Source organism: Heterodontus francisci, chromosome 20 (assembly GCF_036365525.1).
Source record: "Heterodontus francisci isolate sHetFra1 chromosome 20, sHetFra1.hap1, whole genome shotgun sequence".
NCBI lineage: Eukaryota > Metazoa > Chordata > Chondrichthyes > Heterodontiformes > Heterodontidae > Heterodontus > Heterodontus francisci.
In genome coordinates this window covers 43,683,494-43,704,976 of record NC_090390.1, presented here as the reverse complement: position 1 = coordinate 43,704,976, position 21,483 = coordinate 43,683,494, and the positions used below count along the sequence as shown (strand labels likewise).

The 21,483-nt window shown below is 44.0% G+C and overlaps 1 protein-coding gene across 1 annotated transcript in view; it reads left to right on the top strand.

Moving 5' to 3' along the window:
- The window catches only part of inpp5a (inositol polyphosphate-5-phosphatase A), a 621,533-nt gene that overhangs the window by 423,232 nt on the left and 176,818 nt on the right, over positions 1 to 21,483 (top strand). The window contains exon 8 of the mRNA XM_068052673.1: positions 4,430 to 4,549. Within this exon, the coding sequence (XP_067908774.1) occupies positions 4,430 to 4,549 (120 nt within the window). The remainder of the gene's footprint in view (positions 1 to 4,429; positions 4,550 to 21,483) is intronic.

Below are 21,483 nucleotides of genomic sequence, written 5' to 3'. Positions count from 1 at the left end.
GGGATCAGCAAGGATGGGCACTGACAGACATCCGTGCATAAGCCGAGAGGAGTAGCAAAGGCAAAGATGCCAGGGCAACTTTGTCTCTGCATGGACTGTGCTCTGGAGGCCTACTGATCACCTGGTGTTGATCTCATGCACCCTGTCTTTATGGGCCCCTGTGCAATGATGCAGTGCCACCAACAAATGGAGGGCCTGGAAGCAAGAGACAGTCTCATTCTTACCCGCTTCCAGCCACCATGCTTGCCTCTTAGAGTGAAAACAATAAAAACTTACTTAAAAGCATTCAGTCTGTCGCCTCCTTTCTGTTAGGGTTCCGTGCCTAGCATCCAAATCACACACGCGCTCTGGCACATCAGAGGTGCTTACCAAAGGAGGGATGAGCCTAGACTGGCAGCCCACTATGGGAGAAGGGTGAAGACTGCATTTCACAATTAAGGCATGAAGGAATACACATTTTCCACAATGAATGCCAACATCGAAAGCAAATAAACTTTATAGCAGAAAACAAATGGCAAATTGCAAGGACCCATCAAAATCCAGGTGTTTTTTGTTTGCAAGCTTTTCAGTGCTTTACGCAGTGTGCCAGCATCTGGGTCGAGGCAGGCTGCTGATCAAACTGCCTCCTTGGCCTGTGATGACTTTGGTGGCCTTACTCTGGCTGCCTAAAGCCTAGAGGGCCCCAGCTGCCTGAGAGTTTCCTGAATAGGTGCAGGACTCTCCTCAGGCATCACAGCTACTGGAGCTGGGCTCACTGGCGGAGGGGTTGACGAACAGCTGTCCACACTCAGAGTGCCAGAGGGAAGCCCCCAGCTGTGGAGGTCAGCCTCTCCTCCTTCCTTTAAAGGCTCACTCGAACCTCCCTGCTGACCTGAGGATGAGGAGCTGGAGAAGACTCCAGGCACCTTGTCCTTCTCTCACCTTACCACTGCTGCGTTGAACTCATGGCCGAGGCAATGGTGTGTAGGTCTGCGTGCATCTGTGGGATCTGGCTCTCCATGAGGCTCACCAACCTCTCGATGGAGAAAGCCATACACTCACATGCCTGAGAAATGGCAGCACGCATGGCATAGATGGACTCCTCCATCATTTGCTCATAGCTGCGCATTGCATCTGGCATCTCTGCCAGATGTTGCCTTGTCTCTCTCTGCAACTCCAACATGCCCTGTGCTGTTGACAGCATCCTGGGGCTCAGCATGGGCCTGCCCATCCACAGTCCTCCGACTATCAGAGGCCTCGGCTGTCTCAGCCTCAGCCAGATGTGTGTGGTGCTCTCACAAGCTGATTCTGATTCTGATTCTAAAGCCAAGTGGATTCCTACCAAGGTGAAAGTATCTGCGCTGTTGGAAGGTGCAGGAGAATCTTGGGATGGTGCGGTCCTCTAACTACTCATCCTCAGAGGCTGACTGCTGTCCCCCTTTGGATTGAGTCTCCTGTGGATGCCGACCTGCATGAGAGAACACAAACATGTGGGTTAGGCATTATAGATCTTATGATATCCAAGCTGGATGTCGATGGAAGATAATCCTCACTCTTGCCTGGAGACTCCAGTCTCAGCTCCATGATTGAGTGCTTGCCCTGGATCCCCGCCAACTCCAGTGCTTCACTCTCAACTGCTGAGAGAGGCCGTATGTCAGCAATTCCTGCACCAGACCGCGAGGTCGCCCTGTTGTTGTGGGCCCTCTTGTCCTGCAAGTGGGAAGAGGGGGATAGTCATACATCACAGGAAGAGCTACAGGACAGTGTTCTAGTGCCAGCCCCTCAACCCCTCCAGGTCTTTCCTATATGGCTCATCCGCACATTAGTTTTCAGGGGAATTAATGGGGGTGAGCTGTGAAAGAAGGTGGCCTGTGGCCAAGATGCCGCCATGCATCTGGCAGGATGTGTTCGTGCCTAACCCCCTTTGAAAGTGCCTTTGTAGTGTCTCCCTCCCCATGTTGTGCACCCTCCTGCATAGTCACAGGTAATGCCCAAAAAGGAGAGTGGTACATAGCAGTCACGTTGGCAGACCTAATGAGGTTGTTGACTCTCTTCTTGCACAGGTCCATGTTTGGGGGTGATCCCATCTGCAATCTCCATTCAGGCTTGCTTGGTCAGGTGAGAGGACCTCTTCTTGCCATTGCTGGGGAAGAGGACCTCCCGCCTTTCCCTTGGAGCCTGGAGGAGAATCTTCAAGGAGGCATCACGAATCCATGGGGCCACCTGGTGTCTTGCCTGAGCCATACTGTGATTTTCTTGACAGCGAGGTTGGGAGTCCAGCGGTCACTCCAGCACCAGGCTCAGCAAACAACGAATAACTCTAAGGCAGCAATGAAAACAGGGCCGGCAGGCCTTTAAATATGGTGTCAGCACGTGCTTTGGAGTCATCCGACGCTGCACTTGGCACATCGAATCCTGCCCTCATCGCATGATTGGCTGGGCCCCGCGCCTTCATTATTATAATTGGCCGCCTCGCGTGATTGCAATGGGCCGGCCATGCACATGCTGAGTGGCGGCAGCGCCCACTTCCAGGTCTGCTGCCAGAAGCCACAACATGAACATTAAATCCAGCCCAATAAATCTAGGAATTTGTGAGAAGGCTCCAGAAAAAAGATATTGCATTGTTGTAAAAACCCAACTAGTTCACTGATTTTCTTCGGGGAAGGGATCCTGCCACTTGGGCTGCATGTGACTCTAGTCCCATGTTATGTAGTTGGCTCGTAATTATCTCTGAAATGGCCTTGCAAGCCACACGATTGCCAAATGAATGACCAATAATTTGCCCTCCTGGTGATGAGCTTGACCCACTAGATGTTCATCTTAATTTTAATAAATCATAGGGGAATCACCAGGATTCTCAAACCACTGGAAGCGCAATTTCATAATGTTATCCCAGTAACTCATCCATATATATAGTGCCACAGGTGCAGCAGCAATTGAGTAGCTTACCATGATACAATTTCTCATATGTAAGACCAGGTTGTAATTATCAGCAAATATTTGACCAGGGATGGGCATCACAGTAGGCCAGTCTGGTCCTCGCTTAACATATACACACATGTCTACTTTTCCATCACGGACAACTGGATAGCCATCAGGCTCTAGAATCAGCTTGATTTTCTTCCTTCCCCAGTGCCAATGCCAGTGACATCAAGGCCAGTTGTAATCCCTGCACTGTTAACTCAGTTGAGACAGATTAACTCTGAACAGGTCAAGGACTTGGGACCTTCCTTGTCTAAATGGCTGAGCAGCACACAATATGATGCATGTACCTTGTGTGCCTTCATGGGAGCTGTGCTGTCATTGTTGTTTAGATGATTTTAATTAAGTTCCAAAATGCCAAGATTGTAGCATACTTACGACTTGCACAAACCCACCAAGTAGTTTTGTTGACCTGATCATTCTGTCGTCCCTGATTCCACATTACAGTTCAGCAATCAACTCTGAATGGATGAAATGATTGTCATTTCAGTTTTGGTTTATTTATGCACTGCAAATATTAGAGTTTTTTTTAACTCATTCATGGGATGTGGGCGTCGCTGGCCAGGCCAGCACAACACTGCGTAGATCTGCATGGGGTAAAAGTGTGGTCTGACTAGGTATTATTCTTAGTTAGGATCTTCGCATGGTAAGAAGAGGGAAAAACCTGCACTCCCTACCATTTAACTGTGGTATCTAGTTAATATTTTTCTGATCTGGAGCTCCTCTGAATGTTCATCCGTGCTCTCGCTGAACTTTAGAAAGCTGAATTAAAGGAATTTTTTTCAGCTAGAGGTCATTTCTTAAACAGTGGCATTTTCTTTACAAGATTGAAAATGATTTTCTTTTCCTTTTTTTGCATAAAAATTCTACCTCAGGTCTCCTCATAAATCCTTCGTATGAGAGTGCTTCTGAATGCAGGCTGTAAAACACTTAAAATAATGAAGCTCGGTTTTACAGATTTTTAATAACACTTAATAAACTAATGTATGAAATGGCACATTTTTATGATTGTGTCATTCTTATTGTGAAGCTGCTCTCCAAAGTATGTACATGGGGGTGCATTATTTACTTTTCATGGATTAGATGACAATAACTTTCAATATATAAGGTGTGAGCTGACAGGTATAATGAGTTTCCATCTGTGTGGTGATAGATATCTGAGTTTACTTACAATGTATTGTTTAAAAGCAATTCTCCATTAAAACGACAGTGACAGCCTGCTTTGTAAGCAAATATGAATATTGTCAAAGAAAATGGGCAAGCATCATTATTAAAACAATTTTATTATTTTATAAACCATAATAGTTAATCCCAGTATGTGCAGAGGGCACATTCTAAAATACAAATGTCTTTGTAAGGCTCCTATTATGGCAGTTTGATATGCAACGCTACCATTTTCTAAATCCTGTCATGATCATAAGAGCACTTGCATGATGATTCACTTGTGTGATGGTTATTTTCTTGACAGTGCCTTTGACTTGGTGAACATTCATCTTTTCCATGATGCTTCCAATTTAATTGCTTGGGAAACAAGCCCATCTGTCTACTCAGGAACCCGACAGAAAGCTCTCACTTACGTGCTAGATAGGTAAGCAGGATATCTACTTTATATTTGTACTCTGAAACCAAGTGACTTCTTAATTTAGAAAATTGTTTGGTTGGATTTGATGGCCAGCTCCTGAAGGTCTTTGTTTTGTGTGGTTTGCACTGCTGACTGGATCAGGTCCAATATTGGGAGTTAGTGTTAAAGGGGTGATATCTTCCTGAGAAGCAGTCAGCATGTGTTTCTTCATTTGCTTACAAGCACATAGCAGAACTATGTAAATTGCATTGAATGCATCATTGCCCTACTTGAGTACAATGGCTTGACTTGAAAATAATGCATGCCCCCTTCCCTTCCCCAAAACAAAAAACAAAGTTTGCCAAACAATTTGTCATAAAGACAGTGTCGCTTTAACTGGATTTGATTTTTTAACATACACTAAAAATATAATCAGTATATTGCTAATTGAAAGACTGTAAGGAGTGAAAGGTTCAACTTCAGCAGGATTGGTATCAGATCAACCACCTGCTATACACCCAGCCCACTGAATGGATAGAAAAATGAAGCAGGGTGTATAACGGGCTGACCTGCTCCCATCTGTTTAACGCCCCCACTGTAATTGCAAGTTCTACCGAAGCTCTTAAACCTGTGTTGGCAAACCATGTCTCCTAAGTGCTAGAACATTGTGGTATTATCAATGAGTACAACCTAAGTGTTGTTTCAAGGAGCAATAGGCAAAATTTAATGTGCCCCACAGGAGCGTGTTGGTTAGTGGGGGAGGGGCGGGGGGGGAGGGGCGGGGGGGCAGTGGGTGGTGGTGCGGGGGCTCTGCTGCGTGGGGAGACCGCCCAGTAAAAGGTGACTTGGGGGTGACGCTCCTGATCAGGCTCTGTGGCCCATGGAGGGCCCCACTCGTGGCAATGGCTATCCCTGCAGAAGCACACAACATGCCCTAACCAGCGACCACCCCCCAGCTTCACTGGGGCCTGCCTGACTGGCCCTGGTGACCCCAATCCCACTGGCTTGGGTTCCAGGACGGCGTCCATAATGCTGCTCCGGGCCAGGTGCAGTCCCAATAGCGACCACCCCTTCCAGTGGCACTGCTGTGACTAAAGACCTGCTGGCCCTCTGCTTGACCGGCTGCTCTTAAGGGAATGGGAGCCCTGATGCCAGGCAGTTAATTGCCTGATGGGCACAGAATCGGGTCGGAATCCTGGAAACAGCCAAGGCAGGGTTGCCCCCTGGCTTTCCGGCCCACCATCAGGGCTACGGCCTCCCACAATAAATTCAGCCCAAAAAGTACAGGTTACTCTGCAGTTTGTTCCTAGCAAACGATTATACTGAATCATGACCTCAAGCGTAAAATGAATATGAGTAATGGCCTGTATGAAAATTAAGAACATCAGATACATTAAAACCTAGATGCTTGGCCAGAGCTACCTTTTGCCAAACACAATTTAAAAAGGCTCAGCTATTTTAAAAAAGCTATCTTGTATCCATCAGACTACAATCTAGGGAAGGTTTTCTTTGCAGAGCTTTCGATGGTCCAAGTCCAGTAAAGGCTTGTTAAGATTAACATTTTTTATGCCATATGTTTATATTTTTTGTATTAATTATCCCCTCTCCCATATCCACCCTATCCATTTTGATTTAGAGATTGTACAGGAACTCTGGTGATATTATTGTACGAACATTTATTACACATACTCAATTTTTCTTTCTGCTATTTAACTGAGGCATTTACCTGATTAACATGAATGGGTTAATGCCTCTTTTAAAGCACCAAAGAGAGCACTTTGAGGCAAGCATGTTGTGTATTTGTACAATAACATCACCAATAATAATTTCTACCTTTTGTGTGTCTCTGTACAGTAGGTGCTGAGAGCATGTTGTTTGTTTTTGATTTGAAACTCCAAGAATAGAGAAGCAGATTGACAGTGTATGCCTACTGTTGGATCTCTACACACTGTGAAGTGCATGAGACTACAAGTATCTGGCATGTAACACCCTCCTCCTTCAGAACCAGTGAGTTTTCTTCTACAAGTTGTTTCATTCACTCCAGAATCTTTGCAAGTCATACTTCTTCTTCAGTTAGCTTCTCAGGCTTTGATATTAATCTCACCATGATGGGCGGAGGGTCGGGAGTGGTTAAACCCTAAAAAGATGTGTAATATGACCCCAACCCGATACTTACGCACCTGCCACTATTTTTGTAGTGGGGGGGAGCAAAGTGTCCCATCTTGGAGAGGTAGAACACTTCATTTACATAATTAAATCTGTCTCCCACCAAGCAACTGGGAGCCTGATTTAAATTTAACTGCTACCGGCTTGGCAGCAAAATTGAGCCAAAAGCTGCCGGCTCCTGAAGCGAAGTGCTTTTTATAGCACTCTTTGTAGGCCAGGAGGAGCATGTGAGCTCTCAAGGAAGCCCTCGGCCTCCCTTCTGATGATCACGGCCTCCCTTCTGATGATCATGGCCTCTTTCCCTCTCACCCCTGCCGTGATTTGCTACCCCCACCTCCTGCTGGTTTTCCCACCTGGCAGCCAGTCAGTCTGTCAACTAGGCTGGCTGCTGGCTGGGAAATGGTTTAAAAAAATGATGAGGCCTCGCCATGTTCTTTGACTGCTTTCGGTCTCCCTTGCTGCCTTCCCTGTCTCCCTGAAAATATCAGGGCCTCACACTGATGCCTGCAAGTACTTGTAGGATTCCTGTGTGTTCACTACAGTTTGTGCATCCTAAACATGTCAGTTTATTTCTCTTTAGTTTCTCTATTAAGGCAGATTACCTACTTCCATCTTATTTCCACATTGGACAGCTTTGACTCTGCTGATTGCTGTACTCCCGTGATTAATCTGCAGCACTTAATTTCAAACAGGTCAATCATTCTCTAAGGAACCAATCTTAGATCCTGGGTTTCAGCTTCAGACAAATTGGAATTACGTTACTTTTGTAAAAACATAATCCAGTCCTCAAACTGATATTTAATTTTAGTTTAGTTTAGAGATACAGCACTGAAACAGGCCCTTCGGCCCACCAAGTCTGTGCCGACCATCAACCACCCACTTATACTAGTCCTACACCAATTCCATATTCCTACCACATCCCCACCTGTCCCTATATTGCTCTACCAGCTACCTATACTAGGGGCAATTTATAATGGCCAATTTACCTATCAACCAGCAAGTCTTTGGCATGTGGGAGGAAACCGGAGCACCCGGAGGAAACCCACGCAGACACAGGGAGAACTTGCAAACTCCACACAGGCAGCACCCGGAAATTAACCCAGGTCGCTGGAGCTGTGAGGCTGTGGTGCTAACCACTGCGCCACTGTGCCGCCCCGTATTCCAGTACTTTATCAGTGTTGTCACTTGGATTTCAATAAAGTGTAAAATGTGGACATCACTTCTTTGACAGGGGTTACAGTGGTATATCTTACTTTGCTTTGCTTTTACTTTTTCTTTCATGCTTTTATTGTTTTTCGTGATTTTGCTTATCTTGTCTACCTGTCTTTCCTGCTCCAACTATCAACTACAAAAGACTCAAATTCGTACCAACAAAGATTCCCCAAACAAGATAGCAAGAGTGAAACTGTTCTACAACCTCTAGTGATTATAGGGTACTTTCACTGTTGCTTAGCAGTATGGGTAAGCTTTGACTCCATTTGTATGAAACTGACTCAACTTGTGGCAGCCATTGAACCACTGTTAAAGTATAACAAGCCATGTGCAATGTTGGGCACAATACCCAAGCTAGTGACAACTATACTTCTGTATTTAACTAAAAACTGTAATATTACTTGCTCCTTTGGTATGTGAACTATTTTAAGATTGACAGGACTACAAGTAATATGCAAAGAAAATGTGGGTTTTTATTATAACTTACTGGGACATATATATAGTTATTACAGGAGCCACATCTACCCACATCTTACTCTGTCAGGCTACACCCTGGTCATATGTGATGTGACATTACTTCCACCAGTGACCTTCACTTCCTGCCTCTTAAGGTGGTCCGACAACCTCCTCTTTTTTCGGTTTCATCTGAGAGTCACACCATTGGGTGTCTGGACCTCATACGATCTAAGCTGGTCACAGTGGCACAGTGGTTAGCACCGCAGCCTCACAGCTCCAGCGACCCGGGTTAAATTCTGGGTACTGCCTGTGTGGAGTTTGCAAGTTCTCCCTGTGTCTGCGTGGGTTTCCTCCGGGTGCTCCGGTTTCCTCCCACAAAGCCAAAGACTTGCTGGTTGATAGGTTAATTGGCCATTATAAATTGCCCCTAGTATAGGTAGGTGGTAGGGAAATATAGGGACAGGTGGGGATGTGGTAGGTATATGGGATTAGTGTAGGATTAGTATCAATGGGTGGTTGATGGTGGGCACAGACTCGGTGGGCCGAAGGGCCTGTTTCAGTGCTGTATCTCTGTAACTAACCTAACAACCTCTGCAGGATACCAAGTTCCTGACGCATGATTGAGGACTCTGACCTTCTGGCCTACTCACAATCGGTCTAATTCTGGTCCTGCTTGCAAGTCATACGATACCTTCATCTTCCCTTATTTGGAAAGATTAAAAAAATGATGACTGGCAACATTACCAATCACTGGCAATCCCTTTGGCCTCCAGGTACATGCTGCAACAAACTGAAGACCAAGGAGAGACTTCCAGTCATATCACGTCTTTGTGTCAAGGCTGCCAGTCTTTGTGTCGTCATTTGCATGGACTGACCCAATACACTCAATCTGGGTATTTTCTACCATCTTTGGTGCGTTGCTGACTTCATGTATTGTGACAATTCGTAAATCTTGACATACTGAAGTCCTGCAACAGCTGGTCCAGTTTTATAGTGTAGATACAACATTTGTGGTAGCCATTCGGAACTCCCATAGCTGCACTGTGAGGTTCTCATTCCAATGCACTTGATTAGAAAACCAACCATTGAAGGCAGTCAGCCTAACTATGGTGGGTCATACCATAGATTCCCATTTCTTTAAGTACATGTCCTTCAGTATAAGGATGGGCAGAATATTTGTACTTGCTGCAGTGTCAATTTTTACTGTTAAGCTTATGCTTGCCACTCTTCTGCAGATATATAATCCCGATCATGGCAAATGCCTCAGATTGCGTAATAGCATTGACATGTTGATCCAGATTAACCATGTGAAATGCTTTTTCACTATTCGCACGAGTGCATTCTTCATCCGTATCATCCTGGCAATCTGTCTCTCTGTGACCTGATGTACTTGCTGGGGCTTTTATTGTGTGTTGGCATACCTTTTGTTGCATTTGCCATCCTGTCTTGCAGATGTTCTCTCTGCATGTGATCTGTCACCATTCCTGTGTGCAGTATCTGAGCTCGCCCTTCTGCACTGCCTTGCCCAATGTCCTCGCATGTCACAAGCTTTGCACTGGTCCTGGTACACCAGACAACTGTGAATTGGATGAGTCATGCTACATTTGCCACAAGGTTTGAGCCTTGGTTACCATAACAATTGTTGTAGCTGCCCCCCAATGCTTGTAACTGTTGACACACAGCCACGATGGCTTCAAATTTCCTTCCATCATTGAGTAGTGCATCTATGGTGTGTCTTTTCTTCTGTTCTAGCAGGTCTTTTGGAAAGGCCTCTAGTGGGGTCGTCGCAATTACTAGTTCTATAACCCGTTCCGACAATTCAATATCTGCAAAATCACATTCTTGACCTTTGTCTTGGCACTTTGCAACAATCTCGTTGGTGGACTCATCTTGCCTTTGCCGTTAGGTCATAAACTCAAGCATATGTACTCGGAAATTTACCTTTACCTTGAGTTGCTGCTCCAGGAATGCCTATATCTTGCTCGGGTCCTTCTGATCCTCAGCTGATAATCCTGATCTATTGATCCATTGCAGGCCTCGTTGACAAGTGCAATCTTGATTTTCATGGCTTGCTTCTCTGGTTCGCTCACCTCTTGATTGAGGAAATATAGTTCCATCCGTTGGTGAAACAGTTTACATTCAGATGCTATGTCTGATGCCTTCCAATCCATAATTGGATGATCCTGCTTTTGTATAAATATAGGACTTTTTACAGGTTTTTATTTATCAGGCACACTTTATTTTCTTGTTTAGACTGATTTGTTTTCTGCTGGCCTGCCCCTTTAAGAGTGAAATGACAGCTGCTTTTTCTTTTACACATCTCAGATTTTTTTAAACTTTTTTTTCTGCAGAAAGCTGCAGCTTGCAGTACCAGTAACTGCCACAACCAGCCTTTTTACTTTGTGCTGGACCCCCAGTGGTGCTGTTGAGCTCCTCCCACTATTTTTGGCTTAGGCCCCACCCACAAAGAAAAGAATGGGAAAACTAAAGCAGTAATGGCTTCAGCTACTGCTTTTCAAATTTCTTGACCCAATGCCAGATTAGTTGAAAGCTCCAATCCCCTGGCAAATTGCCTACTGTACTCACAGAGATTTAACACCTCTCAGGGTCCTGTCTGCAGTCCTCACTTGCTGAACTGTTGGGGTCTCCTGCCTGAATCTTCAGCTATTGCAGGCAAGCAATTAGCTGTTCTTTGTTCTCTCTTGGTGTGTTCTTCAGAAAAAAAATCAAACGTTGTCACAATGTAATATTTGTGGTCTTCAGAAAAAATATTTCCTAAACATTGCTACCATGTAATATTACTTGTTCCTTTGGTTTGTGAACTATTGTAAGATTGACAGGACTACAAGTAATATTCAAAGAATACATGGGTTTTTATGATAACTTAACTAGATCATATATATATTTACACAGCTACAACAGAAGCCACATCTACACACATCTTACTCCATCAGGCTACACCAACAACTCCCTGGTCATGTGTGATGTGTCATGATCCTGTTTTTTTTTCTCATGAAATAAGCAGTGTGTCTTTAAGGCAGCAAAAGATCAGTACTTCTTTAAGGCAGCCAGCTTCAGAAGTTACCAGAAAGTGCATCTTGGTTGCCCTGGATACAACCATACAGAGAGAGAGAACAAGCCAGCTTCAGAAGTTACCGGAAAGTGCATCTTGGCTGCCCTGGATACAACCATACAGAGAGGGAGAACCGGACATACAATGTTGCCGTTTGACTTTGAAAACTGTTTGTTCAGAGACAGCTGGGTCACAGACTGTTCTGGCACATGAAGGAAATAGGAGAGCTCTCCCTCAGTCTGTTTAAACCCTATTTAATATTCTTTCAGAATTATGAAAAAGTCAAGTCAGGTTAATTCTTTTAAAAAATAATAGCTATTTGTTGATCTGCTGTGTTCATCGCTGGAAAGAAGAGCAACACTTCAACTGCTGAACGAGACTACTGAATGTCCTACTGTTGAAGAACCCTTTTTTCCCCCCATCGGATAACTGCGAAGACTTCAAGCAACCTTGGACCATTTCTACATTGGGAAGATTCCATTTCGGCAGGAACGTATATCTGCAAAGACTTTATTGTTATTTCTAATTTTTCGGGCAGCTAATTAAACACAAAACTACTGTCGGTTTGGGTATATGTAAGCGAATGCGGGAGTTAGGTCCTTTAAATAAGTTATACGGTCTTTAGATATTGTTTTATCTTAGTAGTGTTTAAGATTTTGGTTTTTTTTCTAATAAACAGTTAATTTGTTGAGATCTAAAAATACCTGGTTTGGTTCACCTCATTCAGGGGTTACTAGATTGTTCAATGCAGCTGCTGCTTTCTTTAATTTGGAAAGCTTAAAGATATATGTTATGTGGCCTGTGGGGTGGTGGGACTGAATTGACAGTGCATTGCTCCCACTGCAATCAGAATCACATATTTTGATTGAGGGCTTTGTCCTGAGTGGTTGTGCTATAACAGATGCGACATCACTTCCTCTGGTGATCTTCACTTACAGCCTCTCAAGGTGTTTCCACAACAAAAACATTCATGAACTCAAGAGGTGAGGTGAGAGTGACTGCCCTTGACAACAAGGCAGCATTTGACCAAGTATGGCATCAAGGAGCCCTAGAAAAACTGGAGTCAATGGGAATCAGGGGGAAAACTCTCTGCTGGTTAGAGTCATACTTAGTGCAAAGGAAGATGGCTGTGGTTGTTGGAGGGCAATCATCTCAGCTCCAGGAAATCACTGCAGGAGTTACTCAGGGTAGTGTCCTAGGCCTGACCATCTTCAGCTGCTTCATCAATGACCTTCCTTCAATCATAAGGTCAGAAGTGGCGATGTTCGCTGATGATTGCACAATGTTCAGCACCATTCGCAACTGCTCAAATACTGAAGCAGTCTGTGTAGAAATGCAGCAAGACCTGGACAATATCCAGGCTTGGGCTGATAAGTGGCAAGTAACATTTGCGCAACACAAGTGCCAGGCAATGACCATCTGCAACAAGAGAGAATCTAACCATCTACCCTTGACATTCAATGGCATTACCATCGCTGAATCCCCCACTATCACCATCATAGGTGCTACCATTGACCAGAAACTGAACTGGAGTAGCCATATAAATACCGTGGCTACAAGAGCAGGTCAGAGGCTAGGAATCCTGCGGCGAGTAACTCATCTCCTGACTCCCCAAAGCCTGTCCACCATCTACAAGGCACAAGTCAGGAGTGTGATGGAATACTCTCCACTTGCCTGGATGGGTGCAGCGCCAACAACACTCAAGAAGCTCGACACCATCCAGGACAAAGCAGCCCGCTTGATTGGCACACCATCCACAAACATTCACTCCCTCCACCACTGACCCACAGTGGCAGCAGTATGTACCATCTACAAGATGCACTGCAGGAATGCACCAAGGCTCCATATACAGCACCTTCCAAACACACTCCCTCTACCATCTCGAAGGACAAGAGCAGCAGATGCATGGGAACATCACCATCTGCAAGTTCCCATCCAAGTCACACACCATCCTGACTTGGAACTATATCGCCGTTCCTTCACTGTCGCTGGGTCAAAATCCTGGAACTCCCTTCCTAAAAGTACTGTGGGTGTACCTATCTCACGTGGACTGCAGCAGTTCAAGAAGGCAGCTCACCACCACCTTCTCGAGGGCAATTAGGGATGGGCAATAAATGCAGGCACAGTCAATGATGCCCACTTCCCATGAATGAATAAAAAAAAGTGATTAATTTTCATTCAGAACCAGCTTTCTTACAGTTTTGGGGACTTCTTATACAAAATGGCAGTGCTTGGGCATCAAATCATGCTACATGCCGTGGCGTGAATTTTAACCCCCAATAACAGGTCAGTTGGGGTTGGGTGAGATGACAAAATTTTTCAAATCTGAATCCCGATTCTAACTTGCCTCCAACCTGCCCATCTGCGTTTAACAGAATCGGGATAGGGGTTGGCAATTTACATATTTTATGAGACTAGCAGATTTAATCTGCTTTGCAGGTTTAACGCTGGCCAGCCAGGTATCTCAAGCCTGAGGAAACCCGGCATCTCTAGAGAGGCAAGGACAGCTTCGGGGAGAAGTAAGTGCCTTTATAACACCGCTTGTGGACCAGATAGAGCTGGAGTGCTTCTGCTTCCCTCTTGACCCCACTCCCTGCCAACAACACCCCCCCCTGCCCCCACCCCAGCCCCCCTGGCTTACCTTCTTGCCTTGAATCAAACCCTCCCCCAGGTTCGAGATCAGCCCCCACCCCCTACGCACCCAGTAGCAGCTGCAGGCTCCCTACCTTCCCTACTTGTGGCTGTGGCCTGCTGCAGCATGCTCCCTTCCTAACTAGAAGCCAAAACTGTCAATCAGACCATCTTCCAGAACCTGCTGTAAAAAAAATTTGCTCACTGTATTTATGCCAGGAAACCTGGACTAAGATGGTTACAAGATTTTATAGGGTAGATAGAGAGAAATTTCATCTGGTGAGGGAGTCCACAATAAGGGGGTGTAACCTTAGAGCTAGGCCATGCTGGGGTGATATCAGAAAGCATTTTTTCACACAAAGGGTAGCGGAAATTGGAAAACCCTGCCCATAAAATTATTGAGGCGAGGCCAATCGAAAATTTCCAGGTTGATAGATTTAGGCACAGGTATTAAAGGTTATGCAACCAAGACAGGTAGATGGAGTTAAGACACAGATCAGCCATGACCTAATTGAATTGTAGATTAGGTTCGAGGGGCTGAATGGTCTACGTCTGTTCCTAAGTAGCATTTCCAGCACATATATATTTGCAACTTGATGAAAAGGTAAAATATATGACGTGTCATGTTTCAGGATTCTTGATCATTTTTTTTGTCACAGGAAGGATTTTGAGATTGAGTTACGTTAAAGTGTTGAGTTTTAATACAATTCAGATTTCCATAGTTTTAATAGCTGCAGGACTTGAAGAAATGCATTCAAGAGTGAACCGGTTTATCGAATGTCACAACTGATATAATTGAGGCCCATTGTCTCATCTCGAGGTTAATGGCTTGAATGGCATCCATTCATTTTGAGAGCAGCAGAAGACATTCCCGTTAAATCCACACTCATAGAAACATAAAAATGTAGAAAATAGGAGCAGGAGTAGGCCATTCAGCCCTTCAGGCCTTCTCTGCCATTCAAAAAAGATCATGGCTGATCGTCTAATTCAGTACCCTGTTCCCGCTTTCTCCCCATATCCCTTGATCCCTTTGGTATTGAAAAATATATCTATCTCCTTCTTGAATATATTTAATGACTTGGCCTCCACTGCCTTCTGTAGTAGAGAATTCCACAGGTTCACCACCCTCTGAGTGAAGAACTTTCTCCTCATCTCGGTTCTAAATGGCAGACCCCATATCCTGAGACTGTGACCCCTGGTTCTGGACTCCTCAGTGATCGGGAACATCCTCTCTGCATCTAGCCTGTCCAGTCCTGTTAGAATTTTATAAGGTTTCTATGAGATCCCCTCTCATTCTTCTAAACTCTAGTGAATATAGGCCTAGTCGACCCAATATCTTCTCATATGTCAATCCTGCCATCCCAGGAATCAGCCTAGTAAATCATCTTTGCACTCCCTCCATGGCAAGAACATCCTTCCTCAGACAAGGAGACCAAAAGGGCGGCACAGTGGCGCAGTGGTTAGCACCGCAGCCTCACAGCTCCAGCGACCCGGGTTCAATTCTGGGTACTGCCTGTGTGGAGTTTGCAAGTTCTCCCTGTGTCTGCGTGGGTTTTCTCCGGGTGCTCCGGTTTCCTCCCACAAGCCAAAAGACTTGCAGGTTGGTAGGTAAATTGGCCATTATAAATTGCCCCTAGTATAGGTAGGTGGTAGGGAAATATAGGGACAGGTGGGGATGTGGTAGGAATATGGGATTAGTGTAGGATTAGTATAAATGGGTGGTTGATGGTCGGCACAGACTCGGTGGGCCGAAGGGCCTGTCTCAGTGCTGTATCTCTAAAACTAAAACTAAAACAAAACTGCACACAGTACTCCAGATGTGGTCTCACCAAGGCCCTGTATAACTGCAGTAAATCATCCTAGCCCCTGTGCTCAAATCCTCTTGCAATGAAGGCCAACATACCATTCGCCTTCCTAACTGCTTGCTGCACCTGAATGCTTGCTTTCAGCGACTGGTTTACAGGTCTCGTTGCACCTTCCTCTTTCCTAATCTATCACCACTTAGATGATCTGCCTTTCTGTTTTTACAACCAAAGTGGATAACCTCACATTTATCCACGTTATACTGCATCTGCCATGCATTTGCCCACTCACCTAACTTGTCCAAATCACCACTGACCACCTCCAGGCGCGTATCCATTGTCTCTCGAGATAAGGAGGCCCAAAAGAAAAAGAAAGAAAAGAAACTGCATCTGCCATGCATTTGCCCACTCACCTAACTTGTCCAAATCACATTGGAGCCTCTTTGCATCCTCCTCACAGCTCATATTCCTCCCAGCTTTGTGTAGTCTGCAAACAATGGGATGGCAGGGGTTGGGGTTGGAGTTGAGTGGGGGCAGAGGTAGAGAAGTGGTAACAGGTTTTATTGACAGGTCTGCTGGCAATTCCCTAGCTAAGGAGGAACTTCTTTACCCAGACAGTGATTAGGATGTGGAACTTGCTACCATAAGGAATAGCTGAGGCGACTTACAGAGGTATCTTTAAGGGGAAGCTAAATAAACTCATGAGGGTGAAGGGAATGGTATTAAATGTTAATATGATCAGAAGCAGAATAGTGGGAGGTGGCTCATGTGGAACATAAATACCTGTTTCTGTGCTGTAAGTACTACGTAAGTATAAAGTTAACATCACCTACCACTGGCTGGGAACATAGAGAAAAAAGATCAAGTGAGCCATGAGAAGTCAGTTTTTAAACAGTAATCTGCAAGTTCTCGGCCTGAGGTCCAGATCTAGAAGGTAAAAATGCCAGAGGTCAGATTTTACAATTAGAATTTGTCTAGAAAGAGAAGCAATAACAAAAACAAGTAAATCAACCCACAAAAAAGAACAGGATTCACGGTTTATTAATTTTTCCCATTTCGCTAGCAGAGTAGTGAGACAGAATGAAGTAAATTAAAATTTATGTTGGCTGTTTCTTTGCACATTCAGGTTGCCTGTAAAATAAATGATTTCATTTCACTAAGTATTTCTTAGGCGACCTTCAGAAAGATTGAAGGTACACGTGTGAGGACATGTGCAGAAGACACAATATCCAGTTCAAATCGCAAGGAGATCCTATTGTTAAACCTAGGGTTATGCTATTAGATAATAAGATATTTGACAGCTTGGGCACACACCTGAACATATGCTTGGGCCACTTATGGAGTGGCCAGCGCTGCTGTACATGTAGGAATATCTAAGGTAGAACCCAAAACTTGGAACAAGGACCAAAGAACCGAATAACTGGTTAGTATAATATTTCTCACTGAATACTCAAGTTGGAGAAATGCTACTTTGGATTTTTCCACAGAAAAAAAGGTACTTGTTTGATTTATATGATTGTTTAAAACATCATGAATGGTCTGTTTTATGAAAGAAAATTGAAATGATATCAGGTTTAGATTTAATGAAAGATTCCTGGTTGCACTCCAGCGATGTCTCCATCTTCTATCTCGTATTTACAAGAGCAATGACTACCCAATCACCAAGGAAGTAGCATAGGGAAACAACAATATATAATGGCTGCATAGGATATGAGTTCATGATGCTCCAACTTGATAGTTAGTTGTTGAAGGATAGTACTGGAGCCAATATTTACTCAGTCTTGCATTTATTTACAGAGTTAAACATTACAAGCATACACCTCCTAACTCAACTACACCACAGTTTCAGTAAATGTCTCTTTATATGTGTTCAAGTGAAACCCCTGTTAATGCCCACCTCCCGAATGCAATTAAGTACAATTGATATAGAATTAATAGATTCCCTTCTTTCTGTTTAGATAAAAAATAGAGTTTATATGCACAACCAAAATTTCAAAACATATCAAATCTAAAACCTCCATATTCTGTACAAAGCATTACATTGAGAGTTGCCCCTCCTCTTGGACCCCTGACAATATGTTTTGTAAAACAATCGGAGACTTGATGAATTGCATCCACCCATTTAATTTTCGAGATTTCCTTTCTCTCCCATATTTGTTTCAAGTCAGCAAGGTCAATCCGTAACCTTTTCTCACTCACGTTTTCCATTGAGTGCACATTATCCCACAATGAATGATTATCTACATAACCTTCAATGGGTATGCTATCTTCAGTATGCCGTTCTGTAGAATCTCACTTAAAATATTTGACACATAGAATCCCATATCCACTGTCCCCACAAGAGCCAGTGTTTCAGCAGCTAAAGTATTTTTTACAGCCCTTTTAATTTTCGTGGCTACCCAAGCTAAAGGACAACAACTTCCATTTTCACCCTTATGAAATATTATGAAACCAGCTGCACTAGAATAACCATCAGGAAGATTAGCACATGAAGCATCGCTAAAATGAATAGTTTCATGTTCTTTGGGTCACATAAGGATAGGAACTTAAGTATGCATTTCTCAAGATTTAATTTTGAAATGTTTTATTTTCCCTTAAAACATTCTCATTTTTTGGGTGTTTCATCGTAGTACTTAACTCCAACACATCAAAACTAGGATCTGGTCTCATCTGAGTAAACATCATCTCTCTGTGTTGACCCAGCATGGTTAACTGGGATAGGAGTATCATTCCCTAAATAGGATTGTTGATTTAAAGTTATTCCAGACTTACTCTTAATATCTAAACCAATATATTTAATAACACCACAAACCTGACTCCCAATTTTAAATTCTACTCTAATCTTATTAATAACACATTTCTCAAGTTCCGCTGTAACTTCACATAAGAAATCAGCAACATGTATCATGGAGATAACCGAATGTTTCCCTTTATGATGAATAAAACATTGCGGGATCTGCTTTTAATTGAACACAACCTATTTTCAGCAAAACAGATCTCACCAAAAAATACCACATCCTGGAAGCACAATTCAGGCCATCGACACATTTGTTTAGTCTCCATTGTTCGCTTCTGCATCTGCCTCTTTGGGGTGTTTCAGAAACATTTCTCTCTGAAAAGTATCGCCCTGCAGAAATTTAGCTTTTCTGTCAATTGATCTACCCTCCCATCAATGGGCTGGATTTTACAGGGCCCCTGATGTCGGGGGGAAGGAAGATCGTTCCTGCAGGGGCCTGCCACGGAGCCTGATGCCGGGAGAGCTAGGCCCAATCTTCCCGGTGGAGGCGAAGCTCCATGGTTCCCCCCCACCGCTGGCTGACGGAACCTGGATTAACATATGTTAATTAATTAAATGCATACATTTAAATACACTTACCTGTGATCTACTAGTCAGGCTGCGATCTTCAGAGCAGTGGCTGGCACTCCTGCACCTTCACTTTCCTGACTGGAGAAAGCAGGCGCCTGAGTGGTGGGGAAGGGGGGGGCGGGCGGTATGTGAGATTTTTAGTGTGGGGTGAGGGGTGAAACGGGGTCAAACTTTCGTCTTTAGTGTAGGGGATGTGGGAAGGGGTGACCTGTGAACTTTACTCAGTTTGTTTGGGGGGTAGGTCTTATTTGAAAGGTAAGCTTTTTTTTTGGGCGGGAAGGGCAGATACTTAATTTTATTGTTATTGGGGATGGGAAAGGGTCGATAGAATATTGATTTGAACAGTGGGGGGTGTGGTTCCCTTTAAAAACTTAAATTAGCCAGCTGGGCTGGTTGCCCTTTAAAAATGGTGCCAGTGCCTGCACATAGGCAGCTGACGCCACTGCCAGCGCGGAGAGCCCACCCCCTCCAGCTGATTGGGGGGTGCGGGAGCGGACCAGGGTATTTAAATAAGCTGCTGCATGGGAGATTGCAACGGAATGGCCATGCATGGCCTGCACATGTGGGTTGCCATTTTAAAAACCAACCCAATATATGGCTAAAGGAGCTAAAAGGATTTTCAAGATTACTTTTCTAGCTGTGGGAGAGTACACTAACATCTGTATCACCCAGTCATTCTTCAAAACCCTAACAACTAGCCTCTTTTTAGCTTTAAGTGCCATCTGCAATGACTTTTTCAGTACATATCCACCTGTGTGACAGGGCCGGCTTCCCCTTACCTGGTCACTCAGAATAAACTCCAAACTCTCTGCAACTATCCTATTCTCTTTGTTTTGCCTCTGTTATGAATTTATCCTCAAGTTTATTGGCTACCGCCAAAACTTCACAATTGTGACGACATCTGCCTCTAGTTCTGTTCCAATACTGTTCTTTGGCCTTTATTTCAGTGTGTATGTAATCTATTCAAGCTACAACCTCTGCTTGCATTTTTTATGTCTGTTAGTACTGCTACTGTGAGAGCTCCTCCCAAACTATCGAAGGCTCTTTCTCCGGTATGTGGTCATTTTCTGATGCAAAAGTCACTTCCATGACCAGAACTTGCACAGCACTTTTATATTCCCCATTTTTCACCACATTCTATGAGCCCTTGGACCTTGTTTCTTGGCCATCGTCCTGAACATTCAACCAATATTTAAACTTACCAGTAGCTTTTCCTACACATCCCACAATTGTCACATCCTTCCATTCACTTCCCCCCCTCTGGAATATATATCACCCGAGTACACACTCTGGGCAGTTGGCCTTTGGATGCGATAGCTCTGTCCTGTGCATTATGATCACTCACATTACCACTAGCCAGCCCTTGATTGACCGTATTCTGTTCCTCAAGACTTTCATCACAAAACACATGAGCATTTGAGATACATGGTGCCTCGTTTACTTCGATCAGCTGCTCAGAGTCTGAAATTTTGTACTTAATCCCATTTAAGTGTGAAGAATGAATCTTAACAGTTTGAATGCCATATTTAATAATTACTGTCTTATAATCACAACCTATTACCTTACCCAGGTCTTTCCATTCCTGATAACCTTCTCTTTTATAATATACCAAATCTCCTGAATTAAATTCTGTCTCAGATAGTCTTTTATGATGCCTCAGAGCTCTTAGAATTTTCTCCAAGACCTCAGCCTTGAGGAAAGCGCGTTTCCCTGCATGTAAAGCATTCAGATGTGCAGAATGAATGGAACTAATTGTCGTACGTTCTAGAGCAGAAGGATTATCACACAGAACAGAAGGCAATTTGGGATTTTGCCAGTAGACCAAATACCCTCCAATCATCTGAACCGCTGATATCAGTGTGGTTGTCAACGTGTAGTCTGTTTGATCAGCTAAGCTTTGGTGCAACATTTCATCAATCACAATGTTTCCTTTCATAGAGTCCATTGCTGTAAGTTATTCAGGAACATAATGTTCATGTTTTCACACATGTCTCTGAACTTGTCATTGGCAAATCTTCTCCATTATCAGTCAGAAACTTAGCTGGTGCCCCAGGTCCATTCCCTATACATTTCACCATGATTTTGTCCATAATCAACATTTTTTCTTTACTAATACTGTTGTAGAAAGACTAAATGTGGTGGTCAGGTCTACAAAATGAAGAATGAAAATATTTCTGTCTTTGTCTTATACCTTTAGATCCATAGTAACTACATTGTTAAAGTCACATGCCAATGAAAGGCTTACATGGTAGCA